This window comes from Equus caballus, chromosome 24, assembly GCF_041296265.1.
Source record: "Equus caballus isolate H_3958 breed thoroughbred chromosome 24, TB-T2T, whole genome shotgun sequence".
Lineage (NCBI taxonomy): Eukaryota > Metazoa > Chordata > Mammalia > Perissodactyla > Equidae > Equus > Equus caballus.
The window spans coordinates 31,974,012-31,986,073 of NC_091707.1; the positions used below are offsets into that span (position 1 = coordinate 31,974,012).

At 35.8% G+C, this 12,062-nt stretch overlaps 1 protein-coding gene across 50 annotated transcripts in view; it reads right to left on the reverse strand.

The window, feature by feature from the left end:
- NUMB (NUMB endocytic adaptor protein) overlaps positions 1–12,062 on the reverse strand; it is a 183,548-nt gene that overhangs the window by 53,485 nt on the left and 118,001 nt on the right. For all 50 annotated transcript variants that reach the window (XM_070250076.1, XM_005605302.4, XM_023628063.2 and 47 more), the window contains one exon: positions 8,006–8,146. In XM_070250076.1, the coding sequence (XP_070106177.1) occupies positions 8,006–8,131 (126 nt within the window). In that variant the 5' untranslated portion in view covers positions 8,132–8,146. The remainder of the gene's footprint in view (positions 1–8,005; positions 8,147–12,062) is intronic.

Consider the following 12,062-nt stretch of genomic DNA (forward strand, 5'->3'; position numbering starts at 1 on the left):
ACACCTATACTAGGTAGGTACTAGTTCTCATTTTACAGATGAGGAAACAGGCACAGAGAGGTTAAGTAATTTGCTTAAGGTCACACAGTTAACAATAACTGGCATAGCTCAAACTCAAATTTAGGTAGTCTGGCTTAAAAGCATATGCTTTTAGAGAGTCTAGATGCCTCTCTAAAATTTTATTACAGAGCCACTGAAGGACAGGAAGCAGGTAAGTGACAATCATATTTGCAATTTAGGAAGATCACTATCATAAGCACTAAGATAATAGTTTGAATGGGAGACAAGACCATAAACAAGAAAAATAGTCAAGAGTTCTTGTAACGGTCTAAGGAGAAAAAAGGGATGGGGACCTGATTAAAGCAACGGCAGTAGGAAAAAGAACAGAAAGACAGAGAGGATAGATACTTTAGAAGAACAGAGATGATACCGTGACTGTGGGTGACACTGTTAGTTGCTTACATGACAGCCATTCTTTCAATTGGCTTCCCTGACAGAAAAGCCTACCTCCAAGGTACAGGCTGAAAATACAAATAATTGCTTTCTTGCCTTTCCTTGCAAATATGACATGGGCATGATTCAATTCCAGCCAATGGAAAGTAGTGGGAAGTCTCTGTGGGAACGTTTATAAGGAACTATCCCATTCTGATATAAAAGATATTCTCTCCCTCAGTCTTTATCTTTAGATAATGATGAATGAGGGTATAAATTATTCTTTAATTGGGTTGCTGGATTCTATTTATTAATATTTTATCAAGAGTTTTGAGTTGATACCTGTAAGTTAAATTTAGTCTGCAGTTTCCTTGAGGCTCTCTGTAAAGTTTTGAAATGTTACATACATAAAAAGAATTTATAAGCTTATAAAATGAATTTGTAAGGCTTGAACAAATAAAGCATGATTTTTATCTTTTCATTAAGAGCTAAAAAGTATTCTCTTGGAATGTTAGGAGTGGGAGGTGGAAAAAAGGAGGTAGGTAATGCTTTGACATCTTATGGTATTTCTTCTGCAGTAGTCAGTCTCTTTATATTGTCAATTTCTTTTGGAGTCAGTTTTGGTCATTTATATAACCAAAGAATATTACCAATTTTATCCATGTTTTCAAGTTTATTTGTATAGTATCTTAATTTTTAAAATTTCATCACTATATGTGACTATTTTCCCATTTTACTCTTTATTTTGTGCATTTGTGCTTTTTTCTTGATAAATTGTATTTAGCAACTACTAATTTGGCACAAAATTTTGCACCAAAATCTTCTGAAATCACAGATTATTAAATGTTACATGGTAGGTAAGCCACTGGATCAGGAACTAGCTTCTTAGAAATACTGAAATAGTAAGAGTTCTACTTTCTGTCATGCCTATATAGTTACACACAAAATAAGTAATGCCTGTTATTAAAATACTCTTTGTTATAAATTCTTGCTCAACCTTAAAAAGGATTGGGCACCAAAACCACCTGGAAGATCACTTAATACAGCAAAATGTTGGTCTAGGAGGAAAACACATCCCATGTTAGCATTCATATGCTCAATTCCCCCTTTCATCTATCCTATTTGTACATATTGGTACAAATACGTATGAATTCTGTATCCAGTCCCTTAATCTCTATCCTCCCACATTTGAAGATAACATGACCTCTAGAATCTATCCAATAAAAGGTCCATTTTAGCATTCAATATATTCTATAATATAATATAATATAATCACAGAATGAAGATTTTATACAAGTCAAAGGATCAAGGAACTGGCTTGGATCCCACTAATTTATTTAACAAACAAAACTAATACTAGCATTTTAAAATATAACATTAGTAGGCAATTACAGGTAGATTCTTGGTATATTACTTTAATTGATGAAGTATACTGTTTAAATCAGCAGTTCTCAAAAATGTTGGTCTCAGGATCCATTACCCTGAGGACTCTAAAGAATTTTTGTCTTTGCCAGTTACATCTATTGATAATTACTATATTAGAAATTAAAACTAAGAACTTGTAAAATATTTAGTTTATTTAAAAATAATGATAATAAACCCCATAACAAACATGTTAACACAAACAAGATTTTTAATGAAAAATAACCATATTTTCCAAAACAAAAAAATTTTGTGAGAAGAATGGCACTGTTTCACATCTGCAAATCTCTTTAATATATGGCCTAATAGAAGAAAACTGAATTTTCATCTTTGCATCTACATTCAATCTGCTGCAATGTGTTGTTTTGGCTGAAGCATATAAAGAAAATCTAGTTTCACACAGTTGTATAGTTGGGAAAGAAAGTACTTCAGGATCCCGTAAACAGGTTTTGGGGACCTTACTTTGAGAACCACTAGATTAAGTTTTTACAAGTAATATTTCACTTTTAACATTAAAATTCCTCCTCCATCAAAAAAATTATCTCTATTATACTAGTAGATAGAATTGTAAGACAAGGTTTGAAACCTACTTTACTCCAATTAACCGTTACTCTAATACTAAATTATTATAGTTGTATATAGGAACCAGTATATTTAAACATATAGGGCAGAGATCAAACAAGGTGTAGTTTCCCTTGATTACTGTCTAGTAATTGCATTTCCATGTCTAGTAATTGCATTTCCATTTCTAGTAATTGCATATTCTATATCTCCTATTCTACTGTCTTCAAACTCTAATTCCACAACTTCTCTCTTCACTCTTCTGCAGATGTCTTCACTTCCTACTTCCTTGAGAAAACATATCTTTAGAATAGAAGTCCATCAATCTCAAGCCAACACCATAAATTTAAGTATATTTACTCCCTATTTTCCACTTTTGCTACTGTTTAAATAGAAGCAGCATCTTTCCTCCAGTCTACAACTAATCCACTCTCTATATGATTGTTTGTAAAAGCCTTTAATTGTGCTCAAATCTCTCCTTAAAAACAAAATCCAACACAAAATCAAACCACTAGTGATTTATACACTTTACATGAGTAAACTTTATGGTTTGTAAACTTAATAAAACTGTTAACAAACAAACAAAACACACAAAGTTTCTCAACCTCACACTCTTGTTACTACTCTGCCTTTCTGTTCTCCTTTGAAGACAAACTTTTTCATTAAAAAAAAAATTACCAGGGCCGGCCCCGTGGCCGAGTGGTTAAGTTCGCGCGCTCCACTTCAGTGGTCCAGGGTTTCGCCAGTTCAGATCCTGGGTGCGGACATGCCACAGCTCATAAGGCCATGTTGAGGGGGCCTCCCACATGCCACAACTAGAGTGACCCATGTCTAAAATATACAACTATGTACTGGGGGGATTTGGGGAAGAAAAAGCAGAAGGAAAAAAAAAGAAGAAGATTGGCAACAGTTGTTAGCTCAGGTGCCAATCTTTGGAAAAAATAATTACCCACTTTATTGAGGTATAATTGACATACGATGAACTATATATATTTAAAATATACAATTTGCCGAGTTTTTGAAATATGCATATACCTGAGAAACCATCGTCACAATCAACATACTAAACGGCCATCACCACCCAAAGTTTCCTTGTGCCTCTTCTAGTAACTTCCCTTCCACCCCTCCCCATCCTCACACAATCTTTCCAGACAAACTTCTTGAACTAGTCATCTCTAGATTTGTTGTCTCTGTCTATCTTATGCTTCCATTCACCCCTTAGTCTAGATTCCATCCTCATGACTCCACTCTAAGTGCTATCATCAAAGTCACTAAGACTTTCAAATTTTTAATCTAATGAAGTTTTATTTCTTATTTGATCTCTTTATAGCATTTGACCACTTTCTCCTTCCTTGAAACCTTGGCTTCTGAGAGCACACTCTCTAGGATTCCCTTCTACCTCTCTGGCTAGTCATTTTTGTTCTCCTTTGAAGACACTATTTCAGTGCTTGTCCCTTCTATGTTTGTCCTAGGCCCTCTTCTACAGGTTTTGTCCTAGGTCCTCTTCTCACTTCCCGTAGGCAATCTCACTTACTTATGACTTCAATGATAATTTATCTATAGTCAACCCTCATTATTCAAGGATTCCATATTTGCAAACTCGCCTACTCAGTAAAATTACCTGTAACCTTAAAATCAAAACTCACGGCGCTTTTGTGGTCAGTGTGGATCTGCATGTACATGTCTCATAGGCCCCTCAAAAGGAACTCATCTTCTCTACCCCTAAATGTGTTCATCTTCAGTGAGCATGCCCACCACCCTACCAGTTGCCTACATGGGAAACTTTTTATACCAATTCATCACTAGTTCAGAATTCAGCGGCCTCTAATGTAAGGCCAGATGAGATATCATTTGCCCAGCCATATCTGACTGAGGAAATGCATCTATTTCTAGGCCATGGAAAAAAAATTCAGGTTCTGATTTTCCTATCCTATCATGGTTCACTTTTATGTAAGTGTGTGGAATGGGATGGGGTGGAGTGGGGAGGGAAGGCAGGTAAGGAGGGCACAACATAGTAGAGAGACGAATGTCTTGTAGAAAGGATTTCAAAAGGCCATTTGGAAAAGATCATACAGAAAACACCCTAAATAAGCTGTCCTACCTACATAAGATATAAATCTTATATCTTATGTGCTTATCTCTAAAGCACATCCCACTCGGCTCCTTCTTATGACAAATGAGAATTATACTGAAAGATACTGAACCTTATTTATCTCACACAAAATACTTAAAAGCTATACATTTCATAGCCAATTAGAAGTGCTTCAATTAACTGTACTTCAATTATTTCAACATTGTATACCAGCCTCTCAAAATCCTGTGAATGAGATTTAAAAAATATATATATGCTTATGTATTACAAGTATGATAAATGCTCATGATAAGAAATGTCACTAGTTCCAAATGATATACACTGAAAAAGAAAAGATCCCCAATCCTGGGTCCGGCCCGGTGGCCGAGTGGTTAAGTTCGTGAGCTCCGCTGCGGTGGCCCAGTGTTTCGTCACTTCGAATCCTGGGCACGAACATGGCACTGCTCATCAAGCCATGCTGAGGCGGCATCCCACATGCTGCAACTGGAAGGACCCACAACTAAGAATGTACAACTATGTTCTGGGGGGCTTTGGTGAGAAAAAGGAAACAATAAAATAATTAAAAAAAAAGATCCCCAATGCTTTATTCTCATTCTGTAATTCCAAGTTACTTGTGACTTCTTACAGATATTTCTTACATACATATAAGCATATATATGTTCTATTCTTTTTAACTATAAACAGAATCATACCACATACGCTGTTCTGTACCTTGCCTTTATCACTTAGTAATACACTAAAGTCATCTTTCTGTATGAGCTTATGCAAAGACTATTCTTTCAGTGTTTCCTATGTCAATGATCATCACTTCTATCAGTGTGGGACAAGAAACTAGGTGTCATCCTTAAAACCATCTTTTTTCATTGCCTAGATCCAGTCCATCTCCAATTCCTGTTGCCTTTATCTCTTAATTATCTCTCAATTTACTTCATTACTTTTCATCTCCACAGTCACTACCCTAGTCCAGTATACCATTATTTCTCCTCTGGATTATTGTAATAATCTTTCACCAGACTCCCTGCATCCACTATGGGCTACCTCCAAACCACAGTGCAGCCAGACTCCTAGTTTGGGAAGATAAAAAGTTCTGGAGATGGATGGTGCCAATGACTGTATATAAATATGAATGTTATTAATATCACTGTACTGTACACTTAGAAATGGTTAAAATGGTAAATTTTACATTATGTATATTTTACCACAATAAAATAAATAATGAAAAAACCACATCACTTAATGGCTTCCCATTACTTTTAAAGTCCAAAATCCTTAACATGGCCTACAAAGCCCTGTCGTACTTCTATACAGGTTCATCTCATTTACCTTCTTACACTACAGTCTTCCTTTAGCTCCCTAATATCACTCTTTCCTCTACCACCAGGGCCTATGTATACATACTTTCCATAATTTTGAAATGCTCTACCTTTTCACCTAATTCATTCCTACTCAATCTTTACCTATCAGGTCAAACTTTACTTTCTCAGGGAAGCCTTCCTTGATCCTCCAGTCTAGGTCAAGTTTTTTTGTTACATGCTCTTACAGGAACCAGACTCCCTTATTTAAAAGCTCTTATCTCAGTTTTTAATCTTATATTATTAATACATATACCTAATTAAAGTCTGTCTCTCCCACAGGGAGACTATAAGCTCCACAAGAACAAGAACTATATCTTCTTTGCTTACCACTTAGCATATGCTTGGCACATAGCAGGTGCTCAAAAAAAATTTACCGAATATGTATACGATTACAGATCTACTTTATTCTTTTTTTAGTAGTGGCAAAGAATTCCACTTAACGGATGTCATAACTTCTTTATCAAACCCCAGAATGATGGGCATTTAACTTGTTTCCAGTTTTTGCTATTACAAACAATGCTAGATGACCACTTATGCCAGTATATCTATGAATGTACTTAAATGTAACTGAATGTAAGACTGCTGGTCAAATGAAAAGTGCATTTAAAACTTTAACTGATATTTCCAAACTGCCCTCCTAAGTAAGGCTTATACTCCAAGCAATCAACAGTGTGTAAAAGCATCCATTTCCATATACTTAATACTGAACTTGTGTAATCAAAATGAACCTACTATTGGTGGGTGGGGGTTGGGGGTAGGTAGAGAAGAGGGTTAGTTTTTATGTAAGAGGGGTGTTTTTTTCTTTTTTATATTTTAATATCATACTAAACATTTAAAATTAAAATATTTGTTTGTTATTCCTATAAGAGAAATTTCAGCAAATAAGTTAAATAGACAAAGCTAAGTGATTAGGAAAATGCTTAGTTATTGAAAAGACTGGAAAAATTTGTGTATTTTAAAAACCATGTAGAGCCAGCACTGGTGGCCCAGTGGTTAAAGTTTAGTGCACTCCACTTCAGTGGCCCAGGCTCAGTTCCCAGGCGCAGAACCACACCACTCATCTGTCAGTAGCCATGCTGTGGTGGTGGCTCACACAAAAGAACTAGAAGGACTTCCAACTAGAACATACAGCTATGTACTGGGGCTTTGGGGGGGCGGGGGGAAGAGGAAGACTGGCAACAGATGTTAGCTCAGGGGGAATCTTTCCAAGCAAAAAATAAAATAAAAACCATGTATTTATTTAACCATAGAGTCTACAAATCACTTTTCCTGTCATACAGATTCTTTTCCTTTCTGAAGTTTTCGTCCATGTTTTAATCAATGGTACTAAGGCAGTAAAAAGGAGGAGAAAATCAGAATAAGAAAATTCACACTTAAGAGTACACAGAAAATAGACAAAAATGTTAAATTTTATATTAAACTAAATTTTTTTCTTCAAGATATTAACATTTTGGTTTAGTTCCTTCTAATTTTTGCCCCCACACTTAATACATCTCACAGCATGCTCATATAATTATAAATTGCTTTTCACTGAACAGTACAGCATGTACATTTCTTCCATGAGCTTAAATATGATGCTTCTTCTCCAATGTCTAGTAAAAAAAGCACCTGTATGACGCCCCCTTCTCTAGAACTTCACTATGTTTTTAAAGTGTTTCAGCTTTCATTTTCTGATCTGACAAATGAAGGCATTAGTTTAAACAACCTCTATACAATTAAAGTCACAAGATTAAAGAAAAAACCTCTTTTGGTTTAACTCTTCTGATTTAAGATGTTCTAGAACACACCAGGCCTGTGTTCAAGAAAGGAGAACGCCCCCTGTGTGCCCCATCACTTAGTAAGCATATCCTGCGGATAATAATTTGATTCCTGATAATTCAGGATTTTTAAATATTTCAGGATTAGTATTCTCATCAGAGGTGATTGTAGTTGTAATGATTCCAGGTTATATACCAGAATCTCTATTTATGATCTCTATTTATGATCGATATTTTTCTGCTTATTAATTCTACCACTGAAGCAGAGTATGAAGGGATTAGTTTTTAGAGGGTTCTCTTTTAATTGTCCTAATTAATGGGGTTTCACATACAATAGACTGTTAATTCTTTTCCACATCTAGATGTATAGAAACATGAGCTCTTACCTTAACTGGGAAGCTACATTTTCCAGTACGAACCCCTTCTTCATCTGTCTGCCACTGATGTGGACGACTGGCCTCTGGAACATAAACATCTTTCTTTCTCCTAAAACTTTGCCTTAGTTTGTTCATTTTAATTTTCACAACCTGTAGACAGAGTAAGAGAAATATGAAAAAGAACTTATTTCCTTCTCATATATTTAAAATTAAACTGATTACCATACTAATAAAAAACTAAAGTCCCAAATTAAAGATTTTGGTTTAGGGCAAAATGAACAATTAGTGCACTTCCTCTTAGAGTAACTCTAAGCTCAAACACACACATCATTTCACTCTTTGAAAAAACAACTATAATACTAGCTCCTGTAAAACAATAATACCTTAGTGCTATTTGAAGAGATGTTATTCTAAGAACCTTCAAGCACTTTAATTGTAATAATCCAATGTGTAGTGTCCCTACTGATCTACCTCTCAAATCCATTCTAACTCCTGAATAAGGAAATTTGTACATGTACGCCAAATTATAGACTGCTAACAATTTCTGAAAACTTTTATCCTTATTAGGAAAAAACCATTCTGAAACACTGAAATTTAGGGAATCTTTTTGGCTTACAATTAGAAGACACTAAGCAAAGCAGGGACTATAATCGCCTTTTTATAAAACATGTTTTATAAAAAGGAATAAAATAAAGTTTCCTTTAAACATACTTGAAGAAGAAGTTCTACTAAGATCAAATTATTGTAAAGAAATTTCTTGCAAAGCTGTATGACATCAGAATGTAACAATTTTCAATGACAATGGTCCAAGTCTCATGATTGACACTGTAAATTAAAAAGCATTAAATTATAGTCAGTTTTTTGTTTTGTTACTGCAAGAGGCACTTCTCTAATGCTCTCAAAAGTGCAGAAGAAATCACAAAACTACAAAGAAGACCTAACTGATAACAACAGAACATTCAAGAACCAATGAATAAAGGTAATGAATAAGTATCCCTTTACAGCACAAATCTCAAAATACGAAATCAGCACCTCCAGTTTTCTGTTAAGGAGCATTGCACATTCTTTCCCTGAAGGATTTAAGCACCTCAACCAACCTAAAAGAGATCTCAACTTGAGAAAATGATATGACAAAGCTATATAAAGGAAACATCTTCTCTGTCAGGAGTGTTAAATAACAAGGATTGAACATTAATTCCCATACGACACCAAAGAAAGACTTAAAAATCAAAGTTTGCATTCTAAGGAAAATCATTTTGTGTTTTAAAATACATAATGCCACAGTAGAACTATTATCAAATTAGCTAATTTACACAGACAAACCAATCTCACCACATCTCTGAAAAGAAAAATCCTGACAGAATGGCAATGTAAAAATCCCTGGATTTTCTAAAAATGAATATATTTCCCAACTAAAAATTGATTTATAGAATATATAAAGTAGATATTCAATAATCAAAGAACTGGACAAAAGGTAGTCCATTCCTTTGCCTTTAAGCAAATCACCCATTCCTGAATTACCTTAAATAAGAGTCTACCTTAATCTAATAGACTTCCAAAAGGAATTCCATACCTTCCTTGATAATACATCCTGTTACTCTTTCATATCACATTTTAAAAATAAACCCAAATACAAATATAAGAAAATAAGAAGCACCTATACCCTTGCTCAAGTTGGCACTCTAAGAACCTTGAGGCAAAAAGTCTATATGATTCCTTACTTAATTTCTTTCTCTTAGCGAAAAAGACTACCCTCCTACCCAGGTGGCAAAGTCAGACACCTGAAAGTCACCCTTGCATTCACTCTTTCTCTGACCAATAACTCTATTGATTTAATCTCCTTAGTAAATCTTGAATTCATTCTCCTACCCACCACATCAGTTCTACCCTCCCTCAGACATTTTTGCTTAAATTATTACAAAAGCCTATTACTTTATGGTCTCTTTGCTTCCAAGAGAGGTTCATTCCAATCTGTTCTCCTGACTACTGCCAGAGTGCTTTCTAAAACACAAATCTGACCATGTAATTTACTGTGCTTAAAATCCTTCAATCGCTTCACATCACTTTCAAGATAAAGCCCAAATTCCTAAGCAAGGCAAACACAGTCCTTTTTCATCTGGCTTCACTCAACAGTCCCCATTCACATGCTAAGCTCCAGCCGTACTAAACTACTTAACAGTTCTCCAAACAAGGCATGTACTCTTTCAGAGCCTCTGTATATGTTCGACCTTTGGCCTGGAAAGACTTTTCCCTACTTGCTTCTGGTTAAAGTCTACTCATCTTGAAAGAGTCAGCTTGGAGTCTTTGGGGAAGCTAGCAATTTTTCTGACAAGTCCCTACCTGGCCTGGGTTAGGTCCTTCCATTTCATATGATTCCCATTAACACCCTACGCTTACTTCTATTACTGAACTCATCAAACCTTACAGCAACTTTCTATTTCCTTAATGGTAGATTGTATCTTATTTGTTTAAACAGTACCCCTGCATCCAAACACACTGCCTGTTAGATATATGCCATATCACAAATTTGAAGAAATGAAAGATAAAACAGACCTCCATCATAGTAAATATTTATGAGGTAGGATAAATGTAGACACCTAAGACCAGAGAATCATGGTATGGAAGAGACTGCAGATGTAACAGTAGCCCAACCTCCCACTGACAAAGGAACCACTTTGACAACGTTCCTTAAAAGAAGACATCCAATTTCTGTCTAAATAACTCTAGTACAAGCTTATTTGCTCTTTGGGCAGTTATTTGTCATGGTACCATTCTATCACCCAACAAGAGAATAGACTGGAAGTGTCAACCAATTTGGGGTCTAAATATCTTTTCACTTTCAATTTTAAAATAGTTTGCTATCAGCATTTCTATAAAGTATTACCTATCAGTGGCTCTCAAACTATGCTTTAAGTAGCTCTAGGATTTCCATGGAAGAGAAGGAGGTTAGAAGACTAGACACAACAGCCAGGAGGGGCTTCAGGTCTCTGTCACAGCTTCAAACAGATAAGCTCCACTTTATCTGATTTACATGTTGGGGTTCCACGTAAAAGTTTGAGGAAAGGGTTTCATGGCTGGAAAAATTTTGAAAATTAGTGATATAATCATAATAGTTCTAAAATGAATTTGGCAAAAGGAAGACACATAATGATATCTTGCTTGCTACTTTTTTTTTTTGAGGAAGATTAGCTCTGAGCTAACATCTGCTGCCAATCCTCCTCTTTTCGCTGAGAAAGACTGGCCTTGAGTTAACATCCATGCCCATCTTCCTCTACTTTATATGTGGGACACCTACCACAGCATGGCATGCCAAACGGTGCCATGTCCACATTCGGGATCCGAACCGGTGAACCCCAGGCCACTGAAGCGGAATGTGTATACTTAACCACTGCGCCACAGGGCCGACCCCACTTGCTACTTCTAATGAATAACTACCACTGGCCTGTAAAATAATCCAGCAATCAAGGTGATAATTAACACATCAAGGGAGAGATCAAACATTCTGTTCTCATGTAATCTATATATAATGATTTTGCTTATGAAGCAAAAAAGAGATAACAAGAAAAAAACAGAAAACATGTTAATTCAAAGTAACATTTACTGTTGGTCCTCAAGAAAGTTAAACTTTACTTCCAAATAAAGAAAATCACATCCCTTAGGAAAGTCCTGACTGAATACAGGCAAAGAATATATTTTTGTAAGCATAAAAACTGAGAACAAACTTATTTGTCCTACAAACTCAATTTAAAAAAAAGAAATGAAGGTGTGTTGTTGGGTGTTAAGTGATGTCAGTATCATCGCAGAGTGAGTTGTTCACTTTGCCTCTCCCCTCTGAGCTACAACTAAATGGACATTTATTAACTAGCAGAGGATTCCCTGCACAGCGCAACAAGATGTCTGAGAGATCCATGCAGCCATGCACCTGAAGGTAGGTGGACTGGATCCCTGGGAGGCAGAGGAAATTCTGCTCCCCAGCAGCAGCAACCTAGGTTGTGGGTCCTCACACAGCAGGCAGCAAGACTGTAAGAGGAGGTGAGGGCAGCCCAGCCTGTGTGAACACTTTCGG